The sequence below is a fragment of the Cololabis saira genome, chromosome 18, assembly GCF_033807715.1.
Source record: "Cololabis saira isolate AMF1-May2022 chromosome 18, fColSai1.1, whole genome shotgun sequence".
Lineage (NCBI taxonomy): Eukaryota > Metazoa > Chordata > Actinopteri > Beloniformes > Belonidae > Cololabis > Cololabis saira.
Window position 1 is genome coordinate 3,917,943 of NC_084604.1, and position 15,465 is coordinate 3,933,407.

General features: G+C 47.0%; 1 protein-coding gene across 1 annotated transcript; it reads left to right on the plus strand.

The window, feature by feature from the left end:
* The first annotated feature begins 796 nt into the window (after nt 1–796).
* LOC133464740 (photoreceptor outer segment membrane glycoprotein 2-like) lies at nt 797–15,250 on the plus strand. The gene is made up of 3 exons (XM_061746894.1): nt 797–1,915; nt 9,877–10,123; nt 14,267–15,250. Exons 1-3 carry the CDS (start codon nt 1,335–1,337, stop codon nt 14,522–14,524), a joined length of 1,086 nt encoding a protein of 361 aa, XP_061602878.1. The 5' UTR covers nt 797–1,334; the 3' UTR covers nt 14,525–15,250.
* The last annotated feature ends 215 nt before the right edge of the window (nt 15,251–15,465 follow it).

Consider the following 15,465-nt stretch of genomic DNA (forward strand, 5'->3'; position numbering starts at 1 on the left):
CTCCTGCGTTTGGGTCCAAATCAACCACATTGTGACACTCGTGCTGCTAGATTTTGGATCAGCTGGAGGATATTCAGATAATTACTTGGACATCCTTCTAATAACACATTACAGTAATCTAGTCAAAGTAATTCCAAGGGTCAAAGTTCCAGCTTCTGGGTTGAAACCGATATGAAAAAAACAAACAAAACAGGAATGAACCGTTTCCACCAGCCACTAGGGTCCGGATCCACTGACCTCCAGGTAAAAAATTTATAGCGGAAATAGACATTTTTACAGGGTGGTCCAAAAACGGTGTTGGTCTCCATGGTTACCACATCCATGACCACTGTGCCTCTTCATGTCCCTCCATTGAATGTTGCTTATAATCAACACAAATCTGTAGTTTTACACCATTTGGATAAAAAGGAACATTTTGAGAATACATTTCTACCCGTGTTTGTTTATAAGTTAGTTATAAGTGTTTGCCTTTATACATGTTATGGGATGTATGGAGTGTGAGTGGAAAGTGTGAGAGCATGCTCCTAACCGAAAGAGTGACACGTTAGTGCATCAGCACGGATCACCTTAAAGGGTTTAAACACCTTCATCTGTCATTTTACAGAATAGAAGCCCTGCATCTGCATGATCAGTGTATCTGACAGGTCATGGGGACAGTTGATGTCTTTAATCTTTCAAGACCAGAACCTCTCCGACCTCTCACCCGTCTGAGTGGAACGACTAAAATACCTCCTTAAGCTCCTTATGACACCCTGCAGCGGCGGCTGCCGCTCCTCTCACTCTTCTGTCCTGCAGCTTTCCCCGGGACGAAGGACACGCCGGAGCCGGACCTCCATGTGGGCCGGACCTGGGCAGAACCATGACTGGAACTGGGTTCTATTCTTGGTACAGGAGCGGCTGAGTGTCCGAGGGTCAGAATCCAGGATGTCGTACGCCGAAACAACCGCCTGCAGAATTGTTTGTGTTAATAAAAGGGACATGGAACGGACCGGACCCAGATGAAGACCAACCGCTCGCTTGGACGCTGACTTACACTGATGTTCTGGTGCCTTCACATTTCCATGGTAACGTGGCCTTCAGCCTGGCAAATCCAGGATTTATACCGGTAGAGAGCTGCAGCCTTAAACACTCAGATTAAATAGTTTTGATGTGGCGTTGAAGAATCAGTGAGCTTCGGTTCCTCCGACAGAAACACGAGTCATTTCCTGGAGGATAATTAGGCTCCAGGGTCGAGGACAAGCCATACCAGACGTGGTGGTACTCCAGTTTACCTCAGTCCTGGACCATGTCTTCCTGGAGGAGGACGTGAGTTGCTGACACAGCGGAGGGTCGTCATGGCGGTGGGTAAGGTGACTTTCACCAAAGCGGAGAGGGAGAAGCTAGCTGAGGTCCTCTGGCTGCTCAACTGGATCTCCGTGGTGACGGGAACCATCCTCTTCGGCCTCGGCTTGTTCCTCCGGGTGGAGATCCAGAAGTGGCAGGAAGTGATGTCAGAAGAGGGCATCATGTACGTGCCACACATGCTGATCATCACAGGCCTGGCCGCCTGCGCCATCAACTTCCTGGGCGCTAAGATCTGCCTGGACTGCACCGACACCAACAAGTTCCTGCGCTGGAAGCTGGTCATGATGCCCTACGTTGCCTGCAGCTTCTTCTTCACCGCCTGCGTCCTGGCGGGGGCGCTCACCTGCTACAGCATCCGCGGCCAGTTGGAGGAGTCCCTGTTCCTGGGTCTGAGGAGCAGCATGCGCTACTACAAGGACACGGACACCCCGGGCCGCTGCTACCTGAAGAGGACTCTGGACCTGCTGCAGATCCAGTTCCAGTGCTGCGGGAACACCGGATACCGGGACTGGTTCCAGGTCCAGTGGATCAGCAGTCGCTATCTAGACATGAGCAGCAGCGCTGTACTGGAGTAAGTGGTCTGAGGGAGTCTGTTGTTAGATAGCAGAACATTATTGGTCCAGAAGACCTCACACCTGATCCACCAGTTCTGTGCTAGGACTCTGAGATGGAGCTCCTGGCACGGTTTCTCCTAAGTGCATTGCTGATGTCTTTCATTTTTTGCATTGTGTTAAAACACACGTGAATGCTCCAGACCAGTAAACTGACTAAACACCTGCTGTTCTAGAGGTCTGCACAGCTGCTGATGACCAGGTTGTTATTGATGGCAGTTAGCTGGAACTGGACCAAACCTATCCTGCTCAATACTAGGGTGGATCTGTCCATAGTCTCATCTGTCTATAGCAGGGGTGGGCAATCCTGGTCCTCGAGGGCCGGTGTCCTGCAGGTTTTCGATGTTTCCCTGCTTTAACACACCTGATTCTAATTAATCATCGTCATCAGCTTGTCATCCAGGGCTGCACAATTCTGTTAATGACACAGTCACTTGTATCATGGTGCAATGAAGCAGGGAAACATCTAAAACCTGCAGGGACACCGGCCCTCGAGGACCAGGATTGCCCACCCCTGGTCTATAGTCTCCTCTGTCCATAGGAGTCTCATCTGTCCATAGTCTCCTCTGTCCATGGGAGTCTCATCTGTCCATAGTCTCCTCTGTCCATGGGAGTCTCATATGTCCATGGTATCATCTGTCCATAGTCTCACCTGTCCAGAGTCTCATATGTCCATAGTCTCCTCTGTCCAGAGTCTCATCTGTCCATAGTCTCCTCTGTCCATAGTCTCCTCTGTCCATAGTCTCTTCTGTCCAGAGTCTCCTCTGTCCACATTCTCATGTGTCCATAGTCTCCTCTGTCCACATTCTCATGTGTTCATAGTCTCATCTGTCCATAGTCTCCTCTGTCCACATTCTCATGTGTCCATAGTCTCATCTGTCCATAGTCTTCTCTGTCCACATTCTCATGTGTCCATAGTCTCCTCTGTCCAGAGTCTCATCTGTCCAAGAATATTTAGGTTTTTAAAATACTTGACATGTTTCAGCAATTACTTCTGCCTTCATCAGTCACAGGACGGTGTGTGTGTCCCGCCATTTATCAGCTGATGTTAAAAGGAGGCGTGTCCCACCTGTCAGATTTGACAGGTGGGACACGCCCTCTGCTGTCCGGTTGTCCCCCCGGGATGCTGCTCCAGGTGGGACAGAGACAGACTCTCGCATGGTATTTCATAAATGGTGTTACCTTTGTTTTCTGGGAACATTTAGTCCTTGGGATGAACCAGTGTCTGGCCAAGTGTTGTGTGTGGTTTGACGGGTGTGTTGATGTTGTATTTTTTCATTGTCCTTAGGATGCGTTCTGTAGTCCTCTTATGTACGGCAGCGTTACTACCAGTACTGGAGTTGAGGGGGGATGAGGGGGGATGAGGGGGGGATGGCATCCCCCCTGAAATAAAAACGGTCCAAATCATCCCCCCTGAAATAAAAACGGTCCAAATCATCCCCCCTGTAAAACTGCCATCCCTCCTTTCCACCCCTTATGTCATTTCATCAATGAATGTGGTTTTACTGCTATTTCAACATTTAGAGTCATCACCAGAAAAATAACAGCAGAAAAACAACTTATTTGACAATTTTCACCTGTTTCAAGTAAATTTTCACTTGAAATAAGTAGGAAAATCTGCCATTGGGACAAGATTTATCTTCTTATTACAAGCAAAAAAATCTTGTTCCACTGGCAGATTTTTCTACTTATTTCAAGTGAAAATGTACTTGAAACAGGTGAAAATTGTTGTTTTTTCCAGGGATGAGTCTTGTTTTAAGTGTAATGCGATTTTTTTACTAAAATGGGACATTTTAACTAGAAATAAGACAAATATTCTTGTTAAGATTGTGAGTTTTTGCAGTGATCCATTTTACTTATCCTGTGAAGGACAGAGTCATATTGATAAGTTCAGAAAAGTGTTTTTTATTGTTGTGTTTTGATGTATTAGATGTAAGCCCAGTGGATATTTAAAGCTTACAGAGGGCTGCATTTAACTGCTGCTATGTCATTCCTGCAGTATTTCTGCAGGTGTTTTGGTCACTGCTATTATTTGTAATATATTATATTATTTGTAATCAGCACAAATTATCTGTCCCCATATGATAACATCCACCATCCCCCCTGATTTCTTTTTACAACTCGAGTACTGGTTACTACGCCTCTGTGTTCTTGTTTATTTGTTTGTTTCTTCTTTCCCCCCGGTGCTGTGGTGTTTCTGTTTCTCACCTGCTGCTCCTTTGATTATTGGTTTGGTTTTATTCTCAGTGCGTGTTGTGTGTGTTGTTCCTCTGGTGCTCCGTCCTCCGCGTCTGTGATTGTGGTTGAGCGTTCATGTAGGGTTCAGAGACTGAGAACTGGTGGATCGTGGGATGTTCCGATGTCCAGAGGAGGTATTGGGCGGTGTGTGGGTTTCCTGTGTACTTTTATTGTCTCCTTTTTTTTTTTCAGAATGATGGCAGCAAGAAGACATTTAATAAGATCAAATCAAATAAATACAGAAACTGTACAGTAAAAAATTCAGACTTTTCCTTCAGGAATGTACGTTTATTACCCTAAATTGGAATTTTGAGAACATTTAGAAACTCTGGAATCCTGAGTTTAACCCTGAAAGCTTGTAAATTAATAAATTAGAAAAATTCAGAAAAATCCTCATTCTTAAATGAGAATTCAAACGTTTCCCTGGTAAAATAAAGGTTTAAAAAAAAGTACACATTTCAAGTTAGTTTTTGAAAGTAAGAAACCTGATTTTTTTTTCTTTTTTTTTGCATTTTGCAGTTTAGCAAGATAATGAAGTCGGAAATTCTGATTTCGGCGAGCAAAGTTATGGATTCACGAAGTCGGAATTTCTTTTACAAATTTTCCGATTTTATTCGACATGTTTTTAGTTTTCTGTTGCAAATTTGTTTGTTTTTTGTAAATTAGTTAGCTTATCTAAGTTTGAGAATTGTAAATGAAATTCTAATTTATAAAGTGGAAAATTTTGAGTTTCTGCTTGCAAATCTATACGTTTATGAAGACTGAGTTTTTTTATGCAAATACGTAAAATTTTAAGCTCACAAAGTTACGAGTTGGTGACAGAATTTTTTGCAAATGTATTTATTTTTATTTTATTTTTTTTTTTACGTCTCCGTTATGAGTGTGCTGTATGTTCACGTCCAGAAAGGCTGTAGATTTTTCTGTTTCCTCTTGGTGTGTGAACTTCATATTGCCAGTAGTGTCTCTGGTGTTCAGGTGGTCTGTCAGTTGTTGTGTGTGTCTTGTTTGGACTTGTTCCAGGACGTCGTCCACATAGTGTTTCCATAGTGATGGCCTGTATTGCTGCAGGGTTGTTGGGACTGAGGACGTATGTCCCACCTGTCAAATCTGACAGTTGAGTCCCGCCTCCTTTAACATCAGCTGATAAATGGCGGGACACACACACCGTCCTGTGACCGATGAAGGAAGTAATCGCTGAAACATGTCAGGTATTTAAAAAAACCTAAATATTCTTGTCCTACAAAAAGAATCAACAAATTAAATTGTCCAGAGTCTTATTTGTCTATCATCTCATCTGTCCACAGTATCATGTGTCCATAGTCTTGTATGTCCATAGTATCATGTGTCCATAGTCTCAGCGGTGCAGAGTTTCATCTGTCCATAGTCTCATGTGTCCATAGTCTCATCTGTCCAGTGTCTCATGTGTCCATAGTCTTGTGTGTCCATAGTCTCATGTGTCCAGTGTCTCATCTATCTGTAGTCTTATCTGTCCAGAGTCTTAAATGTCTATAATTTCAACCATCCAATGTTTCATCTGTCCATAGACTCATTTGTCCACAGTGTCTTGTGTCCATACTCTCATGTGTCCATACTCTCATGTGTCCACAGTCTCATGTGTCCACAGTCTCATCTGTCCACAGTCTCATCTGTCCATAGTGTCATCTGTCCAGAGTCTCATGTGTCCACAATTTAATTTGTCCAGAGTCTTATGTGTCCACATTCTCGTGTGTCCATAGTGCCATCTGTCCACAGTCTCATGTGTCCATAGTCTCATCTGTCCAGAGTCTCATGTGTCCAGAGTCTCATGTGTCCATAGTCTTATCTGTCCAGAGTCTCATGTGTCCAGAGTCTCATGTGTCCATAGTCTTATCTGTCCACAGTCTCATGTGTCCAGAGTCTCATGTGTCCATAGTCTCATCTGTCCAGAGTCTCATGTGTCCAGAGTCTCATGTGTCCATAGTCTTATCTGTCCAGAGTCTCATGTGTCCAGAGTCTCATGTGTCCATAGTCTTATCTGTCCATAGTCTTATCTGTCCACAGTCTCATGTGTCCAGAGTCTCGTGTGTCCATAGTCTCATCTGTCCACAGTCTCATGTGTCCAGAGGACATTGTCCCAGAAGTCTGTTGGTTTGTTCAGATTCAGGCTTGTGGACCTCAGTCCTGCTTCTATGTTCCTCTTAGAGGTTTTCTCCTGAAAACTCCTCCAAACGAACCGTCCCTGTCCAGTCGTCTTCTAGTTCTACTATCATGGACTTTCATATGTTGACCGAGGCCTGGAGGTTCTGAGATATAACCCATGGTTGATCTTTCACCTAAGTTTGTATGTGGCATTGTGTTAACACACATCTGAATGCTCCATAACAGCAAAGTGGTAAAACATCTTCTTTTCTAGAGGTCCACTGACCTGCTGACGACCAGCTCATCAGTGATGATGACCAGCAGAACCTGTGTATCAGTAACACATCTACATGGACTCACATCACATTCTTAGTCTTTTTGGCTCCTGTTTGGTTAAATATGTGATAATGGCACAGTGAAAGAAGTTCATGGCTGTTGATCGTCTGGGGTTGTATCTAATACTACGACTAACCCTCTACTGGTGGAGATCAGTGGAGACACAAAAATCCCCAACACGAGGCGTGAGGACAAAAATGACCTTGATTTCACTGGAAATACACTCAGCAGCCCACCCGGTATACCTCACGCAGTAATTCAATTCAATTTTAATTCAATTCAATTCAATTCAATTCAATTTAATTTAATTTAATTTAATTTAATTTAATTTAATTTAATTTAATTTAATTTAATTTAATTTGATTTAATTTAATTTAATTTAATTTAATTTAATTTAATTTAATTTAATTTAATTTAATTCAATTCAATTCAATTCAGTTTTATTTATATAGTGTCTAATACAACAAAAGTTGTCTCCAGACGCTTTCCAGAGATCCAGAACATGAACATAAACCCCTGAGCAATTATTACATAAACAATGGCAGGTAAGAACTCCCCCAGTGGGAGAAAAACCTTAAGCCAAACAGTGGCAAGGAAAACTCCCCTTTAGGAGGGAAGAAACCTGGACCAGGACCTGGATCATAAGGGGGGACTCTCCTGCCAAGGGCCAGACTGGGGGAGTCGGGGACGTCAACAGCACAGCAGGCAGGTGGAAGCAGCAGCGGGATGACCAGGGGTGGGGACAGCAGGCCGGCACGCAGCTCCCGAAGCTCCAGCCCAATCAGCAAGCCCCTAGTTAGGTTCAGGGTCGGGGAAAGGTTGAGAAGGGGCAGGGCCAGTGAGAGGAGTCTTGACGGACAAATCTCTCCCCCGCCTGACCGGGCCGTTACCCTGCCCCTCTCACTCCCACGCTGCAGGTTCCGGTGTTGTGCATTCAGAGTAGTGTGCATTTACGTGTACATGCACACTACTGCCTTCATGGGTTTCCCAGCTTTACCTAATGAAGTGGGGGCAAGTGTGGGTCACATAATGACCTCTAATCCAGTTTCCTTCAGCTACAGCTTCTCACCAGGACACCTTCTTCTGTCTCATCCAGCTTCCTTGTAGAGGTGATTTCCCGGGAGATTGTGTCAGACATGTTAGCGTGTTTGCACCATAAACAGATGATCTCCAGATGGAGCACGCTGGTCCACAGCAGGTAAACCTGAGATCAGAGGATTAACCAGCAGCTCATGACCTCAGATTAACTGTTTGTGGTCAGCAGAGATGATCAGCAGCGTCTGGCTTCGACTTCACCTTCATACAGATGGATTTAATGGTGACTTTTAGAAGTGAAGAGGCCTGAACTATGAAGTCAGGTCTCCAAAGTCAGTGCAGTTGAGGAGTGTATCCCTGAGTCCCATAGACTTGTGACATGACCTGAAGGTTTCTGAAGATTGCTTTTAAGCTGCTTTTTCATCTCTCACAGCGCCGTGGTGGCAGGAACTGACTGTCAGGCTCCAGTTAACCCTGTAACGCGGAGGTTTCAATGCCGGCCCTCAGTCTTGGATGTTTTAGCTGTTGCTCTGGTTCAGAATATCTGCTTCACATTAGCTGGTCATTAATAGATTAATTGTGTGGACCTTGATGTAGAGCTGATGCTGATCCGGATTGAAAAACAATGTATTTTTGGACACATGGGTGGAGAAAACAAGCCTGGCAGTCAGATAGACACGCCCACTGTGACTCACCTGTCAGCAGCTACCTGTTTTAGCCTAGCTCATCTCTTGTAGAGGTCTCAACAGTAAAATCAGCCAAGTTATCTTTAAAATGGGAGTAATTCACCCACGGAAGCAGAGCCAGGCCACTTCCTTTCTTCTAGTGCTTAATAGGGTCCATCCATTTCTGGCCTGACCAATCAGGGCTGAATGGGGCTGGAGGCGGAGTCTAGACTCTGCCTCATTTCTGTCACTTGTATCCGGGACCTTGTTCTTTCGGTCACTACCCACAGCTCGTGACGATAGGTGAGGGTAGGTAGACCAACTGGTAAATCGAGAGCTTTTCCTTTCAGCTCAGCTCCTCCTTCACCATGTCAGATTGATGCAGAGTCCGTCTCACTGCGGATGCTGCACCGATTGGCCCATTCCTCTCCCGCTCCATGAACAGAACTGGAGACAAAGAGCAGTCTTGGGGGAGTCCAAACCCCACCGGAAACGTGCCCCACTTACAGCAGAAAATGCGGACCAAGCTCTGGCACCGGATGTAGACGGACCGGACAGACCGCATAGGGGCTACTGTTAGGTGCATAAGCACAAACAACGGTCAGGACCCATCCATCCCCCTGCCCGAAGGTGGAGGGAGACTACCCTCTCGTGAACACTAATGAACAGGCACCAACACTGCATGGCGCCTCTCACTTCCAACTCCAGAGGAAACAGAACCGAATCCCTCTTGAGGAGAGGAAGAGCCCGGGCTATGTGTTGACATGAGGCCGACTGGAACCTCTCAACCCTGTGCTCCTTCCTCTCCATTTAGCTGACGCTGTTCAATACAAACATCTGGTTGCTTCGCTAAGTGCAGTATCATGAAGATTACAGAGGAGGACACGATGGCCAGTGATTGGCTGAGCCGACAACCTATGCTTGATATAAATTCTCCTGATGTGGTACAAAGAAATGTATCCCCCTCAGAGTTGTCATGGACGTGAACTCAAACGACAGAGACCAAAATGGTTTTTGAACCAGACTGTAAGTTGGACACCATAATAGGGGGATTTGTGGCCTCTAGCCGAGGAACTGCAGCCAATCTTAGCTCTGCATGAGTGTCAATGCGGAATTAAGATGGTTGACGCTTGCTTCAGAAACACCCTTTAGGAGTTTGTAGATGAGGTTTCACAGAGTTCAGTTCTTCTTCTGCAGTTTGTGGCTCTAGTGGAAGTCAGACGGTAATTTCCGTTACATCTAGCCAAGCTGGTGAGGTGAGGTGGGTGTGCTCCAACCAACTACCAGGCTTGTTTTGTTTTCGCTCAGTTCTCGCTAGTTTAAAAAACAGGCTTCAGAACCACGGTCTTTGTTGTACAGTTCATGTTTTCATGTCCATAAAATGTCTTTTAACAGGTTGCAGTGCAGGTCATAGCAGTCAGAATCATCGCATTAGTGGACTAGGATCAGGTTGCGTTTGTTCTGGTGTCAGAGGAACACTTGTAGTGGTGGAGGATCTGCTCTAACAGCCGCCTGCTCTTCCCCCACAGTCGACTGAGGAGTAACGTGGAGGGGAGGTACCTGATGGACGGTGTTCCCTTCAGCTGCTGCAGCACCCTCTCCCCTCGGCCCTGCGTCCAGCAGCAGCTCAGCGACCCGCTGCTCCACTACAACAATGACAAGCAGAGCCAACAGCAGAACCTGTGGAGGAAGGGCTGTCGGCAGGCGCTGCTGGACCACTACACCTCCATCCTGCAGTCCATCGGCCTCACTGTCCTCCTGATCTGGCTCTTTGAGGTACTCACCATCCACATCAGCACATGAAGTCAGATATCCAAAAGGTCCAGCAGGCCCGTGTCCAGCTTTCTGGACCCCATGGAAGATTCTGAACTGGGGCTGCTATGGTGTAACAGTGCAGCATGATGGGCGCGCCACATCCTTCAGGATGATTTTATGGAGCTAAAACAGTCTCAATATTCACAAATGCACAGGACGTTTCACAGCTCCGTTGGACCAGATACACAAATGTATTTCTGATGCACACAAATATAACCTGATTTGAACGGTTTGTGGTCTGTGGACGTCGCTGCATTTGTGTGTCAATGTTTGAGACTCCCCTGACTTGCCTGAATCCTGATCAATGACCCATTCACAAATCCAAATCAGGATTTATCTGACCAGAATGACAAAAAGATTTCATGCTTGCCGAGATGTTGACTGTTGTCCCTTCTTGTGGAAAGTTCTGCTGGTAACAGAGAAGGTCTGATGGATTAGAATAATTCTGTTCGTCTGAGGGTTGTGTGACTCCATGACTCTGGTTTTTCTCTAGAATCCGGTTTCTGACGAGTTAAGGCTTGATTATGGTTCTGCAACCACGCCGTGCCTACGCCGCAGGTTGCGCCGTGTCGCGCACCCCACGCCGCAGCCCACGCCGTGCCTGACGCGTACCTCCCACAAATTGTAACTACTCGTCGAGAGGTCGCAGACCGACGCAGACGGAGAGGGCTGTGATTGGTTCGCTTGGGAGCAACGCATTTCCGGTTTCCGGTTAGAAGCAGTCGTGAACTTTCAGCTCTCTTTTTTCGTGTATGTGTGATTTTTTTGTTTTGTTTTTTTGCACAATAGTTGTCCTTATCTCTTTGATTCACTGTGACCGGAAAAGTCGGATAAACCATTCAGGAAAAGATTGCGACCCCTTAGCGCTCCCGGCGGGTACAGCACCGTGGCGAAATGGAGTGACGGAGAGGTCCGAAGGGTTCACGACGGCGTCACGGCAACGGTGTGTGCTCTGCGTTGGTGTAACGCAGAACCATAATCCAGCCTTTAGGGGTTAGAGCTGGACTTCAGAAAGTAAAGTTGTTTTTTATCATCATTATTATTCAAACAGGAGTACAAACTATGGTGGGCCGGCGACCCGTCCAGGGTATACCCCTGCCTCCCCTCTGTAATGAGCTCGGATGGGTTCTGGCAATGACTGAAACACAGTTCTATGTCATCTCTGCTGACCGCCAGAGTTGGTGCTTCAAGCACTGAATATTCCCCTTCGCGCATGCACAGAGTATGTAAACCAACAATGTCACCTGTGACCCCTGGATGACCCGGAGAAGTCCATATCTTCCGGCGTCGTCAGAGGATCAGCTCCTTTTCATCTTTTCACGCGCAGGTATGCTTTGGAAGCGTTGAAACCGCATTTCAACCAAATCTAACTTATCGTCGTCGCTGGTAGTTCCGTGACCGTTGTCAGTCGGAGCAGAAGACAATTCACTCTCCAGGAACTGCAATGGCAACATTTTCTTCGGAGTTTGTTGGCATGTGGACGCGGTGCGTCCTTGTGTTCGCCGGTAAGCCGGTGCTGTCACTCCTGCATTCCATCTCGTAGGGAGATTGTCACCACTGATGCCTGCCCCTCGGGATGGGGTGCTGTGTGGCAGAGCAGGGCAGCTCAAGGCCGGTGATCTGTGGCCGATGGTGCCGAACACATCAATGTGCTGGAGCTGCGTGCGGTACACCTGGCTCTACAGCACTTCCTGCCGTACCTGAGAGGCAGGCACGTCCTCATATGGTCAGACAACCTCCACCCGGAGGTGGTGCACACCATCTGGAGCCTCTTCGGCAGAGCAGGGGTGGACCTCTTCGCCTCAGAGGTGTCCACCCACTGCCCTCTGTGGTTCTCCTTGGCAGAGACCACCAGCCCTCTAGACAAGGATGCACTGGCTCATCCGTGGCCAGGGGATCTCCTATATGCCTTCCCTCCACTTCCTCTGATTCATCCAGTACTTCAGAGAGTCCTTCGGGAGGGTAACTGAATTCTGCTGGTGGCCCCTTGTGGCCGGGCAGGACTTGGTTTCCTCTGCTGCACAGACTCTGCCGCGGTGCACCGTGGCGCCTCCCTGACAGGAGAGATCTCCTGTCCCAGCTAGGGGGTCGGATCTGGGATCCCAACCCCCAACACCTCCAACTGTGTGTGTGGCTGCTGGAGGGCCCGAACCGCTATTGAGCAGTTGCGTGGACCCTGTTAGGCGTACCATCCTGAATGCCAGAGCACCATCCACTCGGCTGCAGTACAACAGGTGGAAGTTGTTTTCAGACTGGTGTAGGGGTCGAAGTGAAGACCCGGCTCATTGTTCCACTCCAGGTGCCACTCCACCAGGATCATCTCCACGTCCTGGAGGATATTTGTGCCGCTGCCTCATGGGCATCGCCGGATACTTTCTCCAAGTTCTACAGGGTGAATGTTGCCTCTCCCCACCCACTGGGTGTGGTCCTGTTACCTGCATCAGCTGATTCCACTCACTGAGGTTTGTAATTGGGATTCCTCGTGACTTTGCTGGTATAGGTCATTCAGTGCTTGAAGCACCGCCTCTGGCGGTCAGCAGGGATGAAATAGAACGAAAGTTACAAATGTAACTACAGTTCTATGAATCCCGAATGACCACCAGAGCACTCTGTCACTCAGAATCCTCGTGTTTTCGCGAGAAGATTCTGTAGGAACTGATCCTATGACGACGCCGGAAGATATCGACTTCTCCGGGTCATCCAGGGGTCACAGGTGACATTGTTGGTTTACATACTGGAACTGAGCATGCTCAAAAGGGAATATTCAGTGCTTGAAGCACCAACTCTGGCGGCCATTCGGGATTCATAGAACCGTAGTTACATTCGTAACTTTCGTTTGTATCACATCTGGGCACGATGGGGCGCTGTTCCACCAACTGAATTGCCTTCCAATAACCCTGCTCTGAAACTGCCTGAGAGCCGGCGAGCCGCGGCGCCCTGGACCAGGAGTTCAGAGATCTCCGGCCCATTCAGCATTAAAGTCTCTTTTTCCCAGTGGTGTAAAGTAACGAAGTACAAGTACTTCGTTATTGTACTTAAGTAAGATTTTTGAGAATTTGTACTTTTATTGATACTTTCATTTTTCTGTACTTTTACTTTTACTTCGTTACATTTTCAAGGAAAAAATCATACTTTTAATCCGCTATATTTAAAATTGGACACGTCGTTACTCGCTACAAATTAAAGAACAGCACAGCGGGGGCTGATTTATGGTTCCGCGTTACACCGGCGCAGAGCTACGGCGTAGGGTACGCGGCGACGCACACCCTACGATGTAGCCTACGGCGTAAGGTGTGCGTCGATTTAACGCGGAACCATATGGGGGACGGGAAGGAAGGGGGGCGCGTGAATATACCGAGAAGGAGCCGCAGCTCCCAGGAGAGTTGCACCGCAGAGGCGGGCCGGAAGGCCGGAGGAACCGCTGTCGCGTCGAGTACCGATGAGGACTGAAGCCTGAATTATGGTTCCGCGTTAAATCGACGCAGAGCCTCGCCGTAGGGTACGGGCTCTGCGTTGGTGTAAACGGAACCATAAATCAGCCTTGAGCAGCAGCCGACACGTGTCCATGAGCATCATTCTTTGATTCCACCCCTTTCTAAGGTGGTTTTGGCATTTAAAAGTTCAAAAGTCTCATCCTTTATCAGCTGGGGTTGCTTAATGTTGTCACTGCATACTACAGGCTGGGGGTGAACCTGTCAGCGGGGCCAATGGGGTACAGCAGCAGTGATGAGCAAAGGGAGAAATTAAAATGGGTAATGGAAACAAACGCTAAAGGGGTCAGAATAATATCACCATTATTTAGAGTTGTAAGCAAATTCTTGGATTCTTCATTTCTTTGCAATCCTTTTGAAAATAATTTTGTACTTTGAATTTTGTACTTTGTACTTTGTACTTTTTACTTTTGTACTTAAGTACATTTTACACCATGTACCTTTGGTACTTTATTATATTTAAGTTGAGGTACTTTTATACTTTTACTTAAGTAATGTTCTTAATGGGTACTTTTTACTTTTAATTAAGTAATTTTCAAGCAGAAAATTTGTACTTTTACTTAAGTACAATATTTTTGTACTTTTTCCACCTCTGTTTTTTCCTGTCTTCCAGCTGCTGGTTCTGACTGGAGTCCGGTACCTGCAGACAGCCATGGAGAACGTTCTCCGGCTGGGGGATCCGGACTCCGACTCCGAGGGTTGGATTCTGGAGAACAGTCTGGCAGAAACGGCCCGCTACAACCTCAACATAATCAAGAACCTGGGGAAGTGCTACCAAGTGGATGAAGACCCCAACATCAACATCCCGACGGCGGCTGCAGAGCAGGAGGTGCCGCCCCGGCAGCAGGTCCAGATCCCAGTGTCCAGCTAGCGTCCAGCAGAACCAGGCCTCACACTGGGACCACAGCTGGAGAGAGGCCATGGAGTCTTCATCACAAAGAGGAGAACGGACGCTCAGTCGAGTGGAACGGATGTGTTCGAGTCCAGCTGATGGACCTCCAACCAGTCTTGCCTTCAGAAAACGGGTTTAAGTTCTGTTGCTTCTGAAACCAGCCTCTTGTGTTCAGGAATGTTCTGACAGAGAAGCTGGGGAACGTCACAAAACTACACCTCCGCCGATGCTTTCAAAGCTCTGAATGTCTAACAAATAAATACAAATAAAATTAACTCAGTTCACCAGAACAACAAAGTACAAGAACAATGGAGGACAGTGATGGTGATGAGATACCTATCACTAATAGCTGAGGGTTGATCTGAAGAAAGGAAGGAGAAGAAGAGGGGAGAAGGACACTCTCCATCTAGCAGGAGAGTGTGAGCAGGGATGGTGAAGACGACCTCAGAGGTGGAACAGACCGAGAACCTGCAGTCCAGACTGAGTTTGGAGGCGAATCATCATTCATGTTTGATTTTCATCAAATGAGACCTGGTGGGCAGGTAGTCCAGTCTGAGTTGTCTTTTCAGAGCCAGAAGGGGTCAGCCTGGACTTCAGGAGGGTTCTTCTGCTGAATGAATGAGAACAAAGCGGTTAGAGGTCCGTCTGCAGCCTTGCGGTCCTGCAGGAAACACAACTCCAGAGTTAACTGGGATGATTCACAAAATGCAAATCAAAAATAAAAAACTTCCTTTCTACTTTGCTCTTGTCTTATTTCTTAAGAGACGGTATGAACCATAGACTGTCTTAGAGAGGACTGGACAGACTCAGGTTTCTGAAGGTTGGTTTGAAGCCCCACCGTGGGAGTTCTGGTCAACTCCATCCAAGGGGCCACAACCAGTTTGCTAGACTAACTCGATCCAGGACATAAAGAGAACCTG